General features: G+C 46.9%; 1 protein-coding gene across 1 annotated transcript in view; it reads right to left on the minus strand.

The window, feature by feature from the left end:
- The window catches only part of LOC142291659 (uncharacterized), a 1,021,181-nt gene that overhangs the window by 909,609 nt on the left and 88,170 nt on the right, over window positions 1-23,402 (minus strand). The window contains exons 16-19 of the mRNA XM_075336344.1: window positions 19,670-19,834; window positions 18,319-18,554; window positions 14,083-14,296; window positions 5,407-5,577 (exon numbers count right to left, since the gene is read on the minus strand). Coding sequence (XP_075192459.1) covers window positions 5,407-5,577; window positions 14,083-14,296; window positions 18,319-18,554; window positions 19,670-19,834 — 786 coding nt within the window. The remainder of the gene's footprint in view (window positions 1-5,406; window positions 5,578-14,082; window positions 14,297-18,318; window positions 18,555-19,669; window positions 19,835-23,402) is intronic.

Below are 23,402 nucleotides of genomic sequence, written 5' to 3' on the forward strand. Positions count from 1 at the left end.
ATGTCGGACCATACGACCAGCAAACCAGGATACCGCTTCCACAACTGCAGTAAGTCAATCTTTATATCTCGGATCAAATCCCGCGACGCCCTGGCACCAAGATCATTACCCCCCACATGTAATACCAGCACATCCGGGGGCCGCTCAACTTTACAATGGAAACGAAATTCCGGGACCACCCTGCCCCACTCCATGCCCCGAACTCCGATCCATCGAACAGTCGCCTGCGCCTGATCCAAACCCAGCTGTCGACCATTCGGGCGGACCTCTGCCCGACGGGCACCCCAAAATACGAAGGAGCGCCCCAAGATCCAGATCAGGCACTTCCCTATAACAGATGAAACAAAACGAAAATATCAAAACCAATAACAGCACAACCACCAACACAGCTAGAAACACCCCTTTCCTCAAACCTTCCGCACGTAACCAAAGTACCATAATGCTACAACAACTGCGGTCTCACATACCGCCGAAAACAAGAAGATTCCCATCTACCAATACGCTTCACCACCTCATCTCCAAGCCCCCAACGAGCTGCCTCCGTCGCTGCACCAATTCGGAATGAATGCGACCCGAATTCCTCCGGGCGCTCCCCCGCGTTACGTAGACTTAGCCGCAGCACCGCCACAAACTGGAACCTTGACAAAAACGACCCATTCAAATGCCGCAACAACGGGCCAGGTAAGCCTCCCCTCACGGCCATAAATCTCTCGACTAAACGCACAGGGCACAATTCCTCTTCTGGAACCGCATATAACACCACCAATCTACCCCGGCCCAGCTGATCCATTTTTGACCGGCGAATCCGGCACTCCACCTGACTACCGCTCACTCGCACGTCCTCAAGCATCAAACCACCACCCGTCACCCTGGACGGGCTCACCAGCTCGCCTATCCGGAAAGCCCCATAAAAAGCGAGACCGAAAGCCGTTGTGAACAGAACCGTCTCGTACACAGACTCACAAATGCCGCTCAGGCCCCCCACCATCCGTCTCAACAAACCGAACGATACAGGACGCCTCTTGTCCCTCTCCCGTACGCCGCGACGAAAACCCCGCAAAGCCTGACGAACCCGAAAATCCTGTGAAACATCACGCTCCCCTCTCATTTTTAACCAAAACGCCACTGCCGACACCCGATGTGCCACAGCCGATGCCGATCGCCCGGCTGAAAAATCCGTACTCACTAACGACAACAAAGCCACCAAGTAATCCACGCTCTCCCCACCAAACATCAGACACAACAACTCCTCCCATTCAGCCCACACCTTAGCATACCGGCACCAAGTCACCTCGGTCACCGAGTTCCGAATCAAGTCTGAGATCACCGCCTCACCAGATGCCACAAATCCTCGGGACACTCCACTCCAACTTCGTCCGCCCACGGCAACAGCGCCCGAAACCTGCTGAACTGAAAACGAGACAAAGCATCAGCCACCTCGTTGTCAACACCCGGAACGTGCCTTGCCACTACCTGCACATTCAGCTGCAGACATCTCAACACTAAATGCCGCAAATACACCACCACCGGCTCCGACTTAGCAGACAAGTTGTTAATCGCGTGCACCACCGCCTGGTTATCACAATGAAAACACACTTTCCTTCCGGCAAAGTGCGACCCCCAGAGCTCCACTGCCACTACAATGGGGAATAGCTCTAACAGAGCCAAATTCCTAACCAAACCGCACTCCCGCCACGCCTGTGGCCACTGCCCGACACACCAATGACCTCTGAAGACAGCCCCAAACCCGGCCGACCCTGCCGCATCCGTAAACAGCTGCAACGCCCCGTTAGACGCCACCCTCTCCATCACCAGCGTCCGGCTGTTAAAATGCTGCAAAAATTGATCCCATACTTCCAAATCGTCCCTGATCGCCTTTGTGATCCGCACAAAATGCGCCGGCGACCTTACCCCGGCCGTCGCCGTCGCCAAACGCCTCGCAAACACTCTCCCCATCGGCACAATTCTGCAAGCAAAATTCAATTTTCCAAGCAAGGACTGCACCGCCTTAAGCCGCACCTTCTTCGCCGCTTTCACCCCCGTCACTGCGGTTCTCAAATCACGGACCTTCTCCGCCGGCAACCTGCATTCCATAGCAATGGAGTCAATTTCAATTCCCAGAAAACACATCACTGGCGCCGGGCCTTCCGTCTTATCCGGCGCCAAAGGAATCCCAAAGCTGGCCGCAACTTTTTGCAACGCAAATAGCAAACCCGCACAAACCATCGAACCCGCCGGCCCGACACACAGGAAATCGTCCAAGTAATGAATGATGGACGTAAGCCCGGACACGTCCCGAACCACCCACTCAACAAACGAACTAAATGCCTCAAAGTACGAACACGAAATGGAACAGCCCATTGGCAAACAACGATCAACATAATAACTGCCATCCCACCAGCAACCCAACAAATGCTGACTATCTGGATGAACCGGTAACAACCGAAACGCCGCTTCCACATCCGCCTTTGCCATCAATGCACCCCGCCCCGCCGCCCTAACCAGGTCCAACGCCTTATCGAACGACACATAATATACCGCCGACAACTCCGGTGCAATGCCATCATTCACCGAGAACCATTCCGGGTAAGACAAATGATGAATCAGCCGCAATTTATTCACCTCTTTCTTTGGTACCACCCCCAACGGTGAAACCACCAAATTCCCGCACGGCGGGGCGACATAAGGACCGCCCATCCTGCCCAAAGCCACCTCCTTTTCCAGCTTCTCATCCACCACCTCCGGATGATCCCGGGCGGAACGCAAATTACGATACGGCGGGCCCGACGCATTAACAACCGACGGGATATTAAAACCATCGGAAAAACCAGAACATAACAACGCCGCAGCCTCCTCGTCCGGATACCTATTTAAAAACGGAACCATCACTTCTACCTTCACCGGCGTCGTCCCTCTTACCAGCCCCATCACCAGCCTTTCCTTTTCTAAAACATTTGGACAAGCTATGTCCCCCCCCACATCCGGAGCATTCATGCTTAAAACGGCACGCCGCTCCAAACCTACACTGCCCTTCATTGTACTGCCAACACAAACCTTTTTTGAAACTTGCCGGGGACCCGGCCCCCGAACCCCCGGCGCCCCCCCGAAAGGGCTGAGCCGGTGCTGACATCAGTCGCATCCATAAGGAAATATCCTTATGGTCCCACCGCATATCTGGCCGCAATGCCTTCCGCTGCCTAAATTGCTCGTCGTAACGCAGCCACGCCAGCCCGCCATAAACTCGATAAGCCTCCCCTATCGCATCCATGTACCCAAACAAAGCCGAACAATGCTCCGACTCCTTCTCCCCGACCACGCTCGCCAAAATCGCAAATGCCTGTAGCCAGTTGGCAAAAGTCCGAGGAATAAGCCTATAACGGCGCTTTTCCTCCTCGTCCTTCTCCTTTTTGGAGTCACTCGGCTTAACCCTATCCAGATTAAATTTCTCCAGGGGAAGCAGAGAAAATATCTCTACATATTCCCCTTTCCAAATTTTTTCCCGCACCTCCTTCTTTAAATGGGCCCCCAGCGGGCCTTCAAAACAAACATAAACTTCGCTTTTAGCCCTATCATTTAAGCGCACCACCTCATCCTCCTTCTCCTTTTCCTTCTCCTTTTCCTTCTCCTTTTCTCCCCCCGTCTCACTCCCCCCTTCGCCCCCCCCTTTACTCGCACCCGCTCCGTCACCCCCCGTCACCGACGAGGCCCCTAAACCGGCTGCACCCACCCACGCCGCCACCGGCGCCTGGCCCCCCTCCCCCACCGCTCCCGAAGCCGCCGCCAGCCCCTGCAACAGCCCCAACAATTGACTCCACACAGCTAAACCAGCGGGCGCTGCCGTAGCCGCAGCCGCCCCCCCCCCGAAGCCCCCCACCAGCGCAGCCCCTGCCGCCTCCACGGCCGTCTCACCCGACCGCCGCTCGGCGTCCCCCGAGACCGCCGCCTCGCCGTCCTCCGTCTGTCGTCCATCCGACTCCTCCGAAACGAAAGCCTCTTCCTCCTCCTCGCCGCTGGCCTCATCTTCCATCCGACATCCGGGGGGCGCCGCCGCAGCACCCCCCCACCACGGCTACCAGACAGGGCCGCCGCGTGGGCAGAGTCATCCCCGCTTCATCTCTTGCCCCGGGGTGACCACCCAGGAGACCGTCCTGTCCCCCGCGCCGGCACCCCGGGCCTCGATCTCTTGCGCCCGCCCCCCTGCCGACTGCAAGGGGCCTCTGGGCGCGGGCGAACAGACGCCCGGCTCCGGGTCTCAGCCGTCGTCGCCTCTGGCCCTCCTGGGCTATTGCAGGCCTCCGTCCGCCGAGTCCTCCCGCTCCCACGGGAGACTGCCACATCCGGGGGCTGCACAGCGGTACCGAGTAACCCGGCGGTCGCCGCAGGGCTCCCGCCGTCACTCCTTCTCTCAGCCGCACCGGGGTCAGGCACCGCAGACCTCCCCCCGGCGCCGGACCTACCGCCACGTGCAGCCCCGCGGTCCCCCCGCCGACTGCAGGGGGATCTGCTGGCCTCTCTCCTGCGCCGAGCGCGCTCCCGGCCTGGAGCCGCTGCACTCTCAGGAAATCCAGCCCGGAGGCCGGGACCGGAAGTAGGCCCCGTGCTGGCCACTCCCACCTCCCGACCGCCGCGGCTGGAACGAAGATTCCTCCCGCCGGCCTCTGCAGCAGCCAGACGCTGCTGCTGCGCTGCACTCTGCGGAGGGTCCCTGGAGGGGCTCTTACATCTCCTCCTCGCCCCCCCCGCGCCCGGGGAATACCTGCGGGGGGGCCGCGACTGGCGCCCGCCGCTGCTGGGGGGACGAGGGGCAAGCGCCGACGGGTTAACCCCGGCAGCCCTGATGTGGGACTGCACTGCCAGGGGCCCGTGCGCTGCGACTGCTGCCTGGATCAAACGCTGCAGGTCCTGGAGGTCCGCCATGGAGGTGATTGTTCGGCGTCCGGAAACAGAAGAGGAGGTAACTCTTTCCTCTCCCAGACTAACCCTTTCCCTGCTCCTCCTCTTCCTCCCAGGCTAAGACCATCCCCCAATGCCATATTAGGCATACACACAACTGTCCCTATTAACCCCATCACTCCCTACCTCCCCCTTGGTCATGTCGCCCCTCCCCCCCAAGTGGGTCCATGGCTTTCTGATCCAACTTCATTGCACCATGACTCAGACCTATGGTTTAAAGAATCTTCCTCACTAGGTTACCCTTAAACAACTTATCATCTATCTATTTTTCATCTTGAACAAGTCCTTTAAGGCAATGTCAGAGTGGCTCTGTTTTGGAGGGGAATATTTGATGCCAAGAATGAGTTGGATTCCCTCAGAATAAACAGGTAAAAGTTAATCCCACTGCGAATAAATTTACCATGCACAGCTAGATGTGGCCAAAAGTATATAATTTCAGTCTTTTGTACATACCTTGACAGTAGAAGAAAGCCCCTTTATATGTGAGGCTCTAAGGAGAAACATTTTAAGCCATTCTTCTATATTCTCCATTATACTCATATCAGAAGTGCTCTTATCAAGTGGTGGATTAAAGGCAACTTCACCATTAATCAATTCAACATCAATACTGAGAGCAGGCACATACTATGGAAGAAAAAAGCATGCAGTTACCCTATCATCGAACAATAATATAGCAAATCATGTGCACTTTTATATTTTGTATTCCTCATAATGTGATATGTGACTTGTTTAGTGAGCTGAGAGAGACACCCTGTGATCATGTGATCATTAGGTCCTATAGAAGCGTCTGTAAAAAAAAAAAAAAAAATTATTGGGAAAAAGTACATACATACAAAAATTTTATTACATAGATTCATTCACTCTTCCTGTTGTGTCTACAAATATGTTGAAGATGTTGGTCTTCTTTTGTCTGATAACTGCTCCTTCAACCCTATTCCGTCCTTTCACTCTCTCACTTTCCCTATTTTAGGTACACTCTGTATTCACTGTCTTTATAACTAGTGATGAGTGAGCGTGCTGGACACTGCTCGGTACTCAGTCAAGCATTAGGGTGTTTGAGATGCTTTATAATTGATCGTGTATCCTGGTACTTGGGCGCCATGCTCGAGTCCCTAATCCACGTTTTGCAGCTGATTTTCGACCACTAAACATGTGGGGATTACCTGCCAATCACAGTAATGCAGTAGCCCTGTTGGCTACTAGCATTACTAGGATTTGCTGGCCTCATAGCATCATCTGGTCTATATAACACTCGGTGATGCCATGCTCATCACACTGTACCCGGAAATGGTGTAGGGAAAGTTTCTGCTAGAGAAGGGATAGTGTTTTATACCGTTATAGTAACCTGCTGGTGCAACATTAAACCAACAGTCCTCTTCAGGACTAATTCAAGTAGATTCTATTCTATTCTTTACTAATACCGCTCTCTGCTTTAATTAGTGTAGGGTTACTTTCTGGAGTAGGGAATTTGTATTAAAGGCATTATATAACAATGGAGAAAAAGACATGGATCGCACATCCCAAAAATACATTGATCTAAAAGCCGCTAGGCAAAAATTTAAATAGAACATGAGGTTCTTAGTTACCATTCTGATCAGACTGTATTAAGCCCACTGCCACGTCACGGCGAACCTCTTGAGTGGGTCCCTATTCTAAGCCTTGTAGTGCAGCACCGTGCACCAACCACTGCTACAGCGACAATGCGCCAGCAGGGCAGGCGACCTGGTGCCTCACAGCACCCATGTTGCAAGGCAAAGCCCCCAAGGCTCCATTGTTATATTAAAGGCATTAAGGCAGGGTTCATTGCCTTACGGTACCTGCTGGTGCTGCCACGTATAACCAAAAGTCTATTCAGGGCTACTTTATCTACTGTATACTCTATTCTTTAATAATACTGCTCTTAGTCAGTACTTAGTGTACAGTTAGTTTCTGGAGTAGGGATAGTGTATTAGAGACATCTAGGCATGGTTCATTGGCTTACAGTACCTGCTAGTGGTGTCACGTAGAAGCAAAAGTCTTTTTCAGGGCTAATTTACATAGATTCTATTCTCTAATAATACCGCTCTAAGTCTGCTAGTAATGTAGAGTTAGTTTCTGGAGTAGGGATAGTGTATTAAAGGCATTTAGGCAGAGTTCATTTCAGTCCTTGGTGCTGCCATGTACAAACTAGAGTCCTTTCAGGAGATTCTAGTCTCTAATAATACTGCTTTGACTCTGCCAGTAGGGTAGGATTAATTTCTGGAGTAGGGATGGTGTAGTAGAGGCATTTAGGCAGGGTTCATTGCAGAACAGTCCTTGATGCTGCCACGAACAAGCAAAAGTGCTTTCAGGGCCAATTTAATTAGATTCTAGTCTCTAATAATACTGCTTTGAGTCTGCCAGTAGGGTAGGGTTATTTTCTCGAGTAGGGATAGTGTATTGAGGCATTTAGACAGGGTGCATTGTGGTACAGTGCTTGGTGCTGCCACATAGTAGCAAAAGTTTTTTCAGGGCCAATGTAAAAAGATTCTAGTCTCTAATAATACCACTTTGAGTCTCACCATACATATTTTAAGAGGGACATGAAGAGATTGTGTGCAGTGATGTCCAAATGTTGAGCAGCCACGGTCAGTAGAAGTCTATGGTGCGGAATGGTAATTACTGTATCTAGAGGTGGATAATGATGAAACACAGTTGCCATTAAGTCAACAAGTCAGAGTAAGGAAGTGGAAGAAGTGATGGATGATGAAGTCAGTGACCAAACCTGGCAAGGTGGCATGCACAACAGAACAGAGGAAGAGGGATCTGCAGCACTGTAACAGGCAGGAAGAGGCAGTGGAATGGCCAGAGGGAGAGGGTGGACAACTGTTTCCCAGAGCATCCACATGTAGCCAGACCGTAGGCCAAGGGTTAAATGTTCCCCAGTCTTGCACATTTTTACAGAGAGTGCAGAATACAAAAAATGTTCATTTGCAACTTGTGCCATACCAAGCTCAGCAGGGGCCAGACCTGACCACCACCAGAATGCTCAGGCATGTCTTCACTTCCAAGAACCCGACTAAGTGGGCCGAACGCCTGGGTCTACACTCAGTGTCTGTTGGGGACACCACTCTCTCTTCCCCTGTGCTATATGCTGGGCAATCCCCTATTCAGGATGCAGGTACAGATGCCTCCCGCCTTATCTCTGTCGGTGCGTATTTGCAACCACTATCAGCAACCACGTCCACTTCCTTGTCCCAGCACAGCATTCAGCTCTCTCTTTGCCAGGCCTTTGAACGCAAGCAAAAATACTCAGCAACCCACCTACAGGCTCAAACACTAAACAGCCACATTTCCAGACTGCTTGCCATGGAAATGTTGCCGTTCAGGCTTGTGGACACTGAGGCTTTCCACAGCCCGATGGTGGTATTCGTCCCTCAGTACTTGGTCCAAAGGCGCGACTATTTCTTCCGGTGTGCCATTCCCACCTTACACAAGCATCACCTGTGTCCTCACCAAATTCAGTTACTGGGAAGGTCCACTTAACCACCGACACGTGGGCAAGTGCTTGTGGCCAGGGATGCCACATTCACCTGATGGAATACTGAGTGAACCTGGTGGAGGCCAGGACCAAGTCGGACCCTGGGACACCACACATACTTCCAGTGCCTAGAATTTAGGGCCCTAGTTCCATCAGGGTTCCCCCCCAACTCCTGCACCAGTTCCACCTCCTCCTTCTCATCCTCCATCTCCGAATTATCGCCTATATCAGTTGGAAGGACTGTAGCATTCTCTTAGTGAAAACAGGCTCTGCTGAAACTAATTTCTTTATGTGACAAACAGCCCACCTCCACAGAGCTGTTTAAAGGTATAACAGACCAGATAGATCTGTGTCTCTTGCCACTGAACCTCCAACCAGGCGTGGTCATGTGTGATAATGGGTGTAATCTGGTGGTGGCTCTGAAGTTTGGCAAGCTTCCACACGTTCCATGTCTGGCCCACATACTCAACATAGTGGTTCAGCGCTTTCTGAATATCTTTCCAGAATTGCCTGAACTACCTCTCAAGGTACGCCACGACTGCACCCATTTCCACAAGTTAGCTATGGCTGGCACCGGTCTGCCAATGCTACAGCAGCGCTTGTGAGTTCCAGCTCACTATCTGGTTTGCGACAAGCTTACGTGCTGGATCTAAACATTACATATGTTGGCAAGGCTTTGTGAGCAGCAGAGGGCAGTAGTTGAATACCACCTACAACATGCCCATTGGTATTCTGGTCAGACTTCACACATAAGAACCGATGAGTGGCCAATGATATCTGACATTTGTGTGGTTCTCCAAAACGTTGAGGAATCAACCAATATTGTGAGCTTAAATGACACCATAATCAGTGTAACAATCCTACTTCTGTGTCTACTCCACTGGTCGCTGCTCACAAATAAAGAGGAAGCTTTGCATGCTAACCAGATGGAGATGGAGTAAGAAAATGATACTACCCAGCTCAGTCTCATCCCATCTGCTCAGTTCAGATTGGGTGATAATGAGGAGGAGGCTAATGAAGAGAAGATGGAACAGGAGATGGTTGTCTGTACTACAGAGGGTACTACCTACACTAGCTTCATGCCATCTGCTCAGTATGGATGGCCTGAAGAAGAGGCGCAGGAGATGAAGAGTCATTCTCCTGATGGGGACAGGGAAACCTTGCCTGTTGGGTGTCTGGCTCACATGGCAGACATTATGTCACGCTGCCTTTCTAGTGACCCTCGCGTTATATGCATTTTGGCTAACATTGTTTACTGGTTGTTCACCCTTCTTGCCCCATGCTACAAGGAGAACTTTCCATCTCTCCTTCCTGTGGTGGATAGGCCTACAAAAATGATGCCATACCAGAAGGCAGTAGTTGAACAATAGTTGAAGAATTGGTCTACAAATTTCCATCTGACAATGTTGGTGGCAAAGGTTATAGTTCCTTGGGAAACCAAGGTGGAGAGTCAAGGGAGACACATGTCAGGTCCATCAGAGGAAAGGAACAGTTTAATTAGACTATCCCAGCACCCAGGTCTTGATGAGTGGGGTACTCTGACAAGGAGGGAAAACTTTTGAAAGATGGTGAAGGAGTACCTAGCAGACCATACCACCATACTCCATGATTCCAACAACTATTGGGTATCCAAGCTGGATACATGGCATAAACTGGCATGAACTGTCCCTCGATGCCTTGGAGGTGCTGGCTTGTCCTGTTACTAGCGTTTTGTCAGAGCGAGTTTTTATGCCGTCGGGGGAATAATAACTGATAAGCGAATCTGCCCATCAGCTGAAAATGATGACCCTTATCAAAATGAACAAGGCCGTGATTGACCCAGACTTTTCAACCTTACTGGATAACAACAGCTGAACATAAAGCCAATTAACATGTTCCTTTTTTGTGTTGCATTCCCATGCACCCCCTCCCACCTAAACAGGGATATACAGTTCTTAATTTTTCCAGGGCTTGTATGATGCCATACTACACAATTTTTAGAGGCCTACATATGATAAACGCTCTCTCTCTCTCTCTATTATATATATATATATATATATATATATATATATATATATATATATATATATATGCACCCCAGGGGTAAGTGTACTTCAGCCCTTGCACATAGTGCATAGGGTTTACAAGTCTCGGAGTCCCGCTTCTTACATATGGTAAAAAAAATGTTGTCTGGGGCCCTTCTCTATGTGTCTTCCAGGGGGTATTGCAGTTCTTCCATTCAATATTTGGGAGATCTTGCACTTAGTGCATAGGCTTTATGAGTGTACCATAACAACATTATACTCTAACAACATTGTTTTCAGCAGTAGCCTGGGAATCAGAGATGTGTCCAGGCATCTTCCCCATATTGTTGCCATTCCATTTTAGCTGTGTTTCCATCCATTTCAGTGATTTTTAGACTCCTCCAGACCTCCCATAGGTCTGCTGAAAAAATGCTTGCCTTTCCCATTCACTTCCATTATGCTCATTACTCGAGACGAGCAATTGAGGATTACAAAATGCTTGTCCATCACTACTCATAATGCCAATTTGCCATCATCTATCTATCACCAGACCCTGCCATCACCTTCCAATTACCACTTTCATACTTAGCTGCTCCTTTTGCTTTGAACACGAATCCTCATATTCACCATAGGTGAATTCAACATACCCACTGACACACGCCACTCAGCTGACTTCAAATTGGTAGTTCTTACTTTCTCCTTTTGCCTCTCATAATGGTCCTTCACAGTCACTGACAAACACCACACCTCATCTTTACCCACCGCTGTTGTAGCCCCCACACTGTATGAGGGCCCCAAAGTAGTCCTCATAGTAACAACCCCCACATTAGCTCCCATACTGTAGAAAGGCTCCCCATTAGCTCCCACACAGAATAATGACCCCTACATTAGCTCCCACACTGTATAAAGGCTCCTCAAACTGTACAAGTGCCCCCCCACACCAGTAACATAACTAGAGTCCGATGGACCCCGATGTAACATTGACATGTTTATGTCACATGTACAGGCCCTTGCAGCTTTCTAAATCCTATAAAGACATGTGTTGCACCCCCTTCATTATGTAGTAATATCCCACATCCTGGTATATATAGTATGTCCCCATCCTAGTGTATATGGGCCCCCAGCCTGGTGTATATAGACCCCCAGCTTGGTGTATATGGACCCCCAGCCTGGTTTATATGGGTCTCCAAAATGGGCCCCATTGTGGTGTATATGGACCTATATATGGACATATATACTAGCCTGAGACCCATGCTAGTATATATGAGCCCCATTCTAGGACCCATTATGGTATATATGGGCCCTCACCTTGGGCCCCATGCTCGTATATTTGGGCCCTCATGCTGGTATATATGTGTGAGGGCCGGGGAGGACTGGTAGGCCCAGGAGGTGGATCCACTGGACCGAGCACCCCACCTGGAGGGCAGGGTACACGGTAGCTGGAGCACTAACGTGGCAGGAACGGGTGCAGGTATCAGGAAGCAAAGACAGGACCAGGTCACTAAGGTCACAGCGTACTTTAAGGCAGTAATAGGAAACAGGAACAAAGACCTGAGCACCTAGCTCACAAGACACGGCATAGAAACACAAACGATGATCAGGCGCCGCCCACATGGGGAGGCCAGTCTTATATACTCAGGACAGCCTCAGGTCATTTCCTGTTGCAGCAGTGCTGGGGCTATAAGACCAGGTGAGTGGGCGCGGCCCGGTCCAATACAGAACATTAGTCAGAATCAGACTCCTGAGACCAGGAACAGGACTCTGGGGAGCATGAGCGGGAATGGCAGGCGTGACCGGTGGACGCATGGACTGGACCAGTGAGCAAGGAGCGGTGGTGCGCTGGCGAGGCTGGATCAGTGGGTACAGAGCGGTGGCGTGACGCAGGTGTGACTGGCTCAGTGGTTACGGAGCAGTGCCTGGATGGTGAGACCGGCTTAGTAGGTAAGGAGCGCTGCTGGGACACCGGGAGCGTGACAATATGAGCCCCCAGCCTGGGTCCTATCCTGGTGCATATGAGCCCTCGGCGTGATGTATATGGGCCCCCAGCCTTGGTATATATGTCCCCCTTTCTGCAGTTATAAAAAAAAATCATATACTCACCTGCTCCTGCAGGTCTTGAGCGGTTTAGCGTGGGCAGGACATTGCACGCACAAGACATCATAGTCCCGGCACTTTGCGATGATGTCACCACGCTGGGATGCTGAAGTCCTGCTTGTGCACTCTAATCAGCAGCAGTGCAGGGAGATTGTGTCTCCCAGCACTACTGCAGCTGTTAATTATGTTGGCGCTCTGTGCACGCTGATATAGTTAACAGTAGCGCTGCTCCCGATGGGCCCCCCACCCCCTTGGCCCCCTGGAGCTACGCTACTGATCCAGGATAGTGAGGCTGCCAGGCCAAGCACTGCAGTGACTGAAATTCAGCCTCGGCCCGCAGGACCTATGAAGGTGAGTGGATGCCCAACTGTCCAGGGACCCGGCATTTGCCCATGTGTGCCGGGTGCTGACGCCATCCCTGGACACAGGGGTTATCGGCTGATCCCTGGCTGTCATGACAACATATCGCAGGCGCGCCGATGAGGTGCTAGAAAAGCACGCACCCCTGCCAGCGCATGTTAAATGCTGCTGTCAGAGATTGACAATGGTATTTAACAGGTTAATAGCACCGCTCTATCCTCTGCTTTTCGAAGCAGATGAAGGCTAAATGATTGAGCCTTCATCTGCAGTGAAAAATGCAGGCTTGGTATGCGAGCCCACATCAAAAGCAGGGAGACAACATGAGGGGCCTGGACAGCATGCCCCTCTGGCAGCATGAGTTAAATGCCACTGTCAGAGATTGACAGCAGTATTTAATAGGTTAACAGGTGCAGGCAGAGTGTTGCTCCATCTGCGGCTCTAACGGCCCTGTCACACACAGAGATAAATCTTTGGCAGATCTGCGGTTGCAGTGAAATCATGGACATATTGTTCCATTTGTACACAGCCACAAACCTGGCACTGATTGTCCATAATTTCACTGTAACCACAGATCTGCCGCAGATTTATCTCTGTGTGTGACAGGGCCTTTAGAGGAAGGTAAAGGCTGAATGTTTCAGCCTTCATCTGCAGGGAAAGATGCAGGCTCAGTATGTAAGCCCGCATCAAAGCCAGGGAGATGACTCAAGACATGTATAGCACATCGACCGTCATTTAGGGGTTAAAGAGTTTGTTCTCATCATTTTCAACAGGAGTGCAGTTTCCCAGCAAGCCTACTTCCTTATTTCTGAAAGGGGCAGGTTCCTCAGCATGCTCTATAAAAAAAGAACTAGAAACACTGCGCATTTTCAGCCACTGTAACAGTAGCCGGTTTTCTAGCTAACAAGCTGTAAGCAATAAGAAAAAAGTAAAATTAGCATCAACAAGGTAGCAGGGAAGGGGGATTTTAATCAATAATGAATAAGAAAAGTGTATATAATTAGAAACACTGTCCAACAATTCACCTGAATTATTGATCCTTTTAGCCCAGAAAGCTTCCAGGGTGAAGGGCTTAATGTAAACATTAAAAATAGAAGTAAATACGGCAAGGAGAGAACAATATCTGTAAGAACCTAGGAAACAAGAATTACAGTATAGCCTATTAGCTCTTCTTACATGATAGTCCAGCAGTGTATTTAGCAGGGCAGCCAGGCTGGATATAGTAACTTTCTTCAGATCTTGTAGAATGATAGCATCAATATGTATAATGAAGTCCTGCCATGCAGGAGATGCTTCGCTTATACCACACGCTGCAAAAGACTGCTCAACAAGGTTGCGTATTTTTAGTCCATCGGGAACAAGTAAAGTCTCCAGCTCATGTTCAATTATCCTAAAAGAACATAAATAAAAATGGTTGTTTATCAATAAAATAGCAAACGTATCATTAAAATCAAAGTAACAAACAATCTTTCAGAAGGAAGTATTGTTATATCCTTGCTACATTCTGCTTTAGGGACTGTCAGGATCTTTTCTACTCAGTGGCAACTACCAGACTGTTCATCCTCCTGCCTTTCCGTTCTTTGCCGCAGAGCAACGCAGCCTTCATGTACTGCTGTAAGATGTTCTGGGAGATGCTTCTAGTGAAGAATATAATTGGAATATGGCATATAAGACAGAATTTGTCAGAAGCGGGAGGTAAAAAGTGCAATAAAGCTCCATGCACCTCAGAGGAATCATGACTTCATGTAAGGCCCGTTTCACACATCAGTGAAAAACACTGACGTTTTTCACTGGCGTGTAAAACACGCACATGTCCCTGCGTGTGCTGTGAATCACGGCACACGTGGGTTGTCTAAGTGCAATCTGGGCTCCGTTCTCCGTGGCCCGTGATTGCACTTAGTAATCAACTCACCTGCGCCCGCTCCCGCTGTCCATGGTGCTGATCGCTCCCGCGGTGCAGCATCCGGCCGGTGCTGACCCCCGCAGCAGCTGCTTCCGGGTCGGCTGTGTCGCGCATCATGAATATGCGCGACAGTAATGAGCCGGCTCAGAAGCAGCAGGCTGCACGGGCTGCAGAGGACATCGCTGGACGCCGGGTGAGTTAAAATGATTTTTATTTTAAAAGCACGTTTTTTTCTGGCACGTGTTTCATGGACCACACCATTGCGTGGTCCGTGGGACATCAGTGATGCCAGAAAAAAATGGACATGTCTCCGTGCGGCAATCACGCACACGTGGGTACGCCGCACGGAGACACGTGCAGTGAAAAATCACTGACGTGTGAGCAGACCCATTCATTATAATGGGTCTGCGTATGTCAGTGATTCTGGTACGTTTAAAAAAAAGCACAAACGTACCAGAATCACTGACGTGTGAAAGGGGCCTAAAGGAGAGCCTTAGGGTAGGCGTACACATTTAGTATTTGGTGCAGCAATTTCTGCATCTTGTTTGCATCTTTTGGAAGGAAAATCACCCCAGCAAAAAATCATAAAAATGCAACATATGCACACAGCCCTACAGAACCATGGGCATAAGTCCAAACAGAGAATGTTTGACCCCGATTCATTAACACTGTTTTTTCCAATGACAGTCTTAATGAGGGGCGTGCAGGAACACAATGTGCCTAATTCATTAAGAGGCGCACGTCACTTAATGAATGCAGGCACATAATATCAATGGCACGCACCACCATGACCCTCGCGTAAAAATGTTACACCAGAGTTGTGCTCAAAAGTTTATATACCCAGGCAGATTTTTTTGTTTTCTTAGCCTTTTTTTTTAGAGAATATAAATCATAACACAAAATCTATTTTTCCACTCATGGTTAGAGGTTGGGTGAAGCCAGTTATTGTCAAACTACTTTGTTGTTTTCTCTTTTTAAATCATAATGACAACAAAAACATTCAAATGACACGGATCAAAAGTTCACATACTCTGGTAATTTTGGCCTGATAACATGCACAGAAGTTGACACAAATGGGTTTGAATGGCTAATAAAGGTAACATCCTCACCTGTGACCTGTTTGCTTGTAATCAGTGTGTGTGCATAAAAGCTGAGTGAGTTTCTGGGATCCAGACACACTCTTGCATCTTTCATCCAGCCACTGAAGTTTCTGGATTGTGAGTCACAGGGAAAGCAAAATAATTGTCAATGGATCTACAGGAAAAGATAGTTGAACTGTATAAAGCAGGAAAGGGATACAAAAATATATCCAAGGAATTGATAATGCCAATCAACAGTGTTCAAACTGTGATTAACAAATGGAAAATCAAAGGCTCTATAAAAACCAAACCATGATCAGGTAGACCAACAAAAATTTCAGCCACAACTGCCAGGAAAATTGTTCAGGATGCAAAAAAACCGACACAAATAACATCAGCTGAAATACATGACTCACTGAAAACTAGCGGTGTGGCTGTTTCAACATGCACAATATGGAGGCACTTGAAGAACAATGGGCTGCATGGTCCAGTTGGCAGAAGAAAATCATTACTCCACAAATGCCACAAAGTATCTCACCTACAAACAGCCAAACAGCACAGAGACAAGCCTCCAAACTTCTGGAACAAGGTAGTTTGGAGTGATAAGACCAAAATCGAACTTTTTGGCCGCCACAACCATAAACGTTACATTTGGAAAAGTGTCAACAAGGCCTATGATGAAAGGAACAACATTCCTACTTTAAAGCATAGAGGTGGATCGCTGATGATGTGGGGATGTGTGAGATACAAAGGCACAGGAAACTTGGTCAAGGTTGAGGGAAAGATGAATTCAGCACATCAGCATATACTGGAGGCAAATTTGCACTCATCAGCCCGGAAGCTGCGCATGGGACGTACTTGGACGTTCCAACATGACAACGATCCAAAACACAAGGCCAAGTCGACCTGTCATTGGCTACAGCAGAACAAAGTGAAGGTTCTGGAGTGGCCATCTCAGTCTCCTGACCTCAATATCATTAAGCCACTCTGGGGAGAACTCAAGAGTGCAGTTCATGGAAAAACGCCCAGGAATTTACAGGAACTGTAAGAATGGGAAGCTTTACCATCCGAGAAAATAAAGAGCCTCATCCACATTACTACAAAAGACTTCAAGCTGTCATTGATTTAGAGGGGGCAATACATGGTATTAAGGACTGGGGTATGTGAACTTTTGTTCAGGGTCATTTGGATGTTTTTGCTTGTCATTATGATTTAAAAAGAGAAAACACAGTAGTTTGACAATAAATGGCTTCACCCAACCACTAACCATGAGTTGAAAAAAAGATTTTGTGTTATCATTCATATTCTCTGAAAAAAGGCCAAGAAAGCAAAAATCTGGCGGGGTATGTAAATTTTTGAGCACAACTGTATTCTAGAGTAATTTATTTGTCAGGTGGGCTTTGGCACACACCATGCTACCCTGACTCCCAATCCACTTTGGCAGAGCTAGACGAAAGTCGCATAAAAATATCAAAAGTTACCATTTTTTAGCAACTTTAGGCCCCTTTCACACGTCAGTGATTCTGGTACGTTTGTGCTTTTTTTTTAAACGTACCAGAATCACTGACATACGCAGACCCATTCTAATGAATGGGTCTGCTCACACGTCAGTGATTTTTCACTGCACGTGTCTCCGTGAGGCGTACCCGCGTGTGTGTGTTTGCCGCACGGAGACATGTCCATTTTTTTCTGGCATCACTGATGTCCCACGGACCATGCAGTGGTGTGGTCCGTGAAACACGTGCCAGAAAAAAACGTGCTTTTAAAATAAAAATCATTTTAACTCACCCGGCGTCCAGCGATGTCCTCTGCAGCCCGTTCAGCTTGCTGCTTCTAAGCCGGCTGATTACTGTCGCGCATATTCATTATGCGCGACACAGCCGACCCGGAAGCAGCTGCAGATGCTGCACCGCGGAAGGATTCAGCACCATGGACAGCGGGAGCGGGCGCAGGTGAGTTGATTTCTAAGTGCAATCACGGGCCACGGAGAACGGAGCCCGGATTGCACTTAGACAACCCACGTGTGCCAAGATTCACGGCACACGCAGGGACATGTGCGTGTTTTACACTCCAGTGAAAAACGTCTGTGTTTTTCACTGACGTGTGAAACGGGCCTTAAGTTGTTCAAAAATTGGACAACTTTTCAAAGTGTTTTCCACCAAAACTCTGAGGAATTATTTTAATGGTCTGCAGATTAAGAACATTGGCTGCCAGCAAAGAGGGTCACAGCAGAGAAGCCCAAGAGATAAGGGGATCCAATTCCACCTCCATAGCAGCTTTTGTCACAGACTCAAATAGGGGCCCATATACTGTTCTTGCACAGGGCCCTCTTCTGTCTGTATCTGCCCTTGTGGACACATACAGATTTGTGAGTCAATTGTTACAGAAATACCATATAACACACATATTTGGTCTATAAAGGTAACTTACTTTTGCTCTGATATTAATTCACTGATTGAATAGCTCCTTTGGGATTCCCGGCTTGTAAAAATATCAAGATTTGCTGTGCACCATGCCGCTGTGATCTCACTAATGGTTTTGTAATTATTTGTGACAATGCTGAAGTTGTTATAGAGGTCTGTGCAAATATAGGAAGTAGCAAGTTCAGTATAATCCATGCTCTCGTCCATGCTCCAAGTGAACACACTCATTCCATCTTTTAAAATCTGCTGGGAAAAAAGCAATGACTGTGAAATGAATTAACCTATAGAGCAGTAAATGGGAAACTAATGTGTAAAAGGTCATCATTTTCAGAACATAAAGTAATGATTACTTACCCTAGGGTATTAAGCATACTAAAGACAAAGAATTCAGATACTCTTTTAAGCCTTGCTTCCTTGAGCAGTGTGTGTTAAATTTTTGATGCTTCAGAATTTCTGCACCTTAGTTTACTTGTGTTTTTTTTCATTGCACTTTTGTGTGCATTTTTTACTCTGCATTTTTATCGCGTTTTTGATGTTGTGTTTTTTGTTTCATTTATAATGTCATGCTTTAAATAAAGCTGTTTGGTTTTGAAACTTTCTATTAAGTACATTCTTAGGTGTGGGTTACATGCGTTTTTGATGTGATTACGCAGCAAGACAAAGCATTTTGGTGCAAAACGCGCGTCGGGTGTGGCGGGACCCTTCTTCTGTATTTACTTACATTAAGTGATGTACTTCTATTGAATGGCGTTTAAATATATGGTGCAGCTTACTTGGGCACATGTCTCTTGACTATATATAGTTTTAAGAGGGTAAACGTCTGTTGTTGGATATCTTCTTTTTACAAGAAGTTTGTTTTTGCACTGCTACATTTTGGTATATAAATTTAATATATTTATTGTAATTATACATATTTTGTTTTTCCTATATTAACAATAGTATATACCATATATCTATACCCCCTTATATACTTACATGGTTAATATCTTTTTTTCACCTATTTAATTATTTGTCAGCTGTCCATCTGTTTGTCTTTCTTTTGTTTTTATGTCCTACGTGTTTGGAGTCTCTTCCCTATTTGTTTACATTTTAATGAATTATTTAAAAAATAATAATATTTTTACTATTTGGGCTTGTATTTTCTTCTTTGGGTTGTTAAGTATATTATTAATACATTTAGCCCTTACACATGTAGTGTGGCCAATGGTGTGGCCAATATTACGCAGCATAAAAAACGTGATAAAAGCTTATTGTGGAAACACAGCTTTAGCCTTTCTGGTCTTAATCCAACAACTTCCTAAATAGTTAAAACACATGAAATATTTGTTGTGGCTCATACCATCGCCTTTGCACAATACCTCAGAGATCTTCAATAATTTCTTCTCAAACAGTGCCCTCTGGTGAGACGAGATTGTTTTCACAATTTCATTGTATTTGGATGCTACCATTTCCAAACGGGTACAAAGCACTTTAAACCTATTGTTATTCATATGGTTGATAAGACATCCAATTGATTCCGGAAGCTAAAAATTAAATAAATAAGTAAATAAATAAATATTAGCACAAAATAATAGGTTAAATGTTAATTAAATTATCTGTTTTTAGTGGCAACACATCCTATGCAGACTTATAGCGCGCCACCGTATAAATCATCAACTGTTACTCCCTTCTTACGACTCCCTTCTCTATAGTCTGTGGGATAACCCCTTACAAAGCCAATTTTCTTTTTGGTCTTCCATTTTACCTCCCCTTCTTCCAAGATGCAAACATTTTATCTTTTTACTGTCAACATAGCTGTATGATGGCTTGTTTTTTTCAGGACAAGTTGTACTTTTGAATGATACCATTCATTTTAAAATACAGAAAAAAAATTCCAAATGGGATGAAACAATGAGAAAAATGCAAATCCATCGTTGTTTATTTGGCTTTTATTTTTACAGCATTTACTGTATGGTAAACAAGACATAACATGATTCTGCAAGTGAGTATTATAACGGAAAAAAACTAATTTTCATACATTAAGTGTTAAACAAAAATTCAGATTTTTTTTTTTAATAGAGAAGGGGAGCAATTTCCAATTTGCAGATTTTTGCATTTATTTTTTTTTTTAAACTTTTTTCTTTTTTAGATTATCTTTTGTCCTCTCATGGGTTTTCCACTGATCAGTTGCTCTATATACCACAATACCTTAGTTGAACAGTATATAGGAAAAATTTGTCTCCTAAGATACAGCCTGTGAAGTACCAAGATGACAATGATGGGGGGCTTTCAGCAAATACCTGGTAGCCATAATAACCAACTGGTGAACCCCAATCTTATCACAAGGGACCGATAAGAGTCGCCAACCTTTCTATTTAAATGACACTGTCAAAAATGCACAGCAGCAAATCAGAACTTAGCCCTGGCTGCTGCTATTAGACACAGATGCTATGTAACATAGCTCACATCGACCACATGTGGTCAGCTCCTGAGCCCTCTCCACACTTGCGATATGGAACGTACTAGTATGTCCATATGTGCTAATGGGTTATAAATAAGCAGTTTAGATGAAAAAGAGTAACATGAATGCAGGTTCAGACGTTACAAATGACATATGCAGGGCAGGCATTATGGGAGGGAAACTGGGCAATTTCCTGAGGCCCCCACTGCCCCAGGGGCCCTTATCATCTACAACAGAAATTATATTAAGTATTTCTGTATTATCACTGTACTTTCCAATATTGAGAGTGCTTAAGGACCTATCGTAGATTAAAACTTTTGAGAAACAGAGAGCACCTGCCTAACCCAGGAAGAAGTGCAGAACCGACTTAGTAACATTAAAATTGAAAAATCACCAGGCCCTGATGGCATTCACCCTCGGGAATTAAGGGAGTTAAGTAATGTGATAGACATGCCTCTATTCCTTATATTTAAAGACTCTATAGAAACTGGGTCTGTTCCACTGGATTGGCGGCTAGCAAATGTGGTACCAATATTCAAAAAAGGGTGTAAAAGGGAACCTGGAAACTATAGGCCGGTAAGCTTAACATCTGTTGTGGGTAAAATGTTTGAAGGGTTTTTAAGGGATACTATTATGGAATGTGTCAATGTTAATAATTGTTTAACTCCATATCAACATGGATTTATGAAGGATCGCTCCTGTCAAACTAACCTGATCAGCTTCTATGAGGATGTAAGCTCTCACATGGACCGAGGAGAATCATTGGATGTCATTTATCTCGACTTCGGTAAAGCAGTTGACACTGTCCCACATAAAAGACTGCTAAGTAAAATGAGAAAGCTTGGGCTCGGGGAAAATGTGTGTAGATGGGTAGGTAGCTGGCTTAGTGGTAGAAAACAAAGAGTGATTATTAATGGCGCATACTCAGATTGGGCCAGGGTTACTAGTGGGGTGCCACAGGGGTCTGTATTGGGCCCCCTACTATTTAAAATATTTATTAATGATCTGGTGGATGGTTTACAGAGTAAAATATCAGTATTTGCAGATGATACAAAACTATGTAAGGTAGTTAACACAAAGGAGGACAGTTTGCAACTACAGATGGATTTGAGTAAATTGGAGAATTGGGCTGATAAATGGCAAATGAGGTTTAACACAGATAAGTGTAAGGTTATGCACATGGGAAGGAGAAACAGATGCTACGATTACCTACTAAACTGGAAACTGCTGGGGAAATCAGACATGGAAAAAGACTTAAGCTGGTGTCACACATAACGACAACGACAACGACATCGCTGTTACGTCACCATTTTCTGTGACGTAACAGCGACCTTGTAAGTCGCTGTTATGATCGCTGCTTAGCTGTCAAACACAGCGACGCAGCAGCGATCATAACGTCGCTACATGTGCAGAGAGCAGGGAGCCGCGCACACTGCTTAGCGCTGGCTCCTTGCTCTCCTAGCTACAGTACACATCGGGTTAATTAACCTGATGTGTACTGCAGCTACATGTCACAGTGCAGACAGCAGGGAGCCGCGCACACTGCTTAGCGCTGGCTCCTTGCTCTCCTAGCTACAGTACACATAGGGTTAATTAACCCGATGCGTACTGCAGCTACATGTGCACAGAGCAGGAGCCGGCACTAGCAGCAAGAGCGGCGGAGGCTGGTAATGAAGGTAAATATCGGGTAACCAGGGAAAGGTCTTCCCTTGGTTACCCGATGTTTACAGTGGTTACAGCTTTCCGCAGCTGCCAGACGCCGTCTCCTGCTCCCTGCTCGCTTCATTTCGTCGCTCTCTCGCTGTCACACACAGCGATGTGTGCGTCACAGTGGGAATGCGACGACGAAAAAATGAAGCAGGACATTCAGCAACGAGCAACGACCTCACAGCAGGGGCCAGCTCGTTGCTGGATGTCACACACAGCGACAGCGACGGGACGTCGCTGCAACGTCACAGAAAATGGTGACGTAGCAGCGACGTCGTTGTCGTCGTCGCTGTGTGTGACACCACTTTTAGGCATCTTAGTCAATAAGAAGCTAAATTGGAGTGCCCAGTGTCAGGCAGCAGCCACCAAAGCAAATAGGGTGATGGGATGCATTAGAAGAGGTCTGGGGGCACGAGATGAAAACATCATTCTCCCTCTGTACAAATCACTCGTCAGACCACACTTGGAGTATTGTGTGCAATTTTGGGCACCGGTGCTCAAGAAAGACATTACTGAACTTGAAAGGGTTCAGAGGCGGGCTACTAAAATAATAAATGGAGTGGGTGCATTACAATACATGGAAAGGTTATCAAAATTAGGTCTATTCACTCTAGAAAAGAGAAGACTTAGGTAAGACCTAATAAATATGTACAAATATATCAGAGGGCCATATAGAGATCTCTCCCATGATCTGTTTGTACCAAGGACTATGACAAGAACAAGGGGGCATTCTCTTCAATTGGAGGAAAGAAAATTCCTACATCAGCATAGAAGAGGGTTCTTCACGGTAAGAGCAGTGAGGCTCTGGAACTCTCTTCCTGAGGAAGTGGTGATGGCCAACTCACTGAATGAATTTAAGAGAGGAATGGATGCTTTTCCTGATAGCAAAAGTATAGAAGGTTATAAATAGCATACTCTTACAGGTAGATAGAAGAGCGACCAAG

The sequence above is a fragment of the Anomaloglossus baeobatrachus genome, chromosome 2, assembly GCF_048569485.1.
Source record: "Anomaloglossus baeobatrachus isolate aAnoBae1 chromosome 2, aAnoBae1.hap1, whole genome shotgun sequence".
Taxonomy (NCBI): Eukaryota; Metazoa; Chordata; class Amphibia; order Anura; family Aromobatidae; genus Anomaloglossus; species Anomaloglossus baeobatrachus.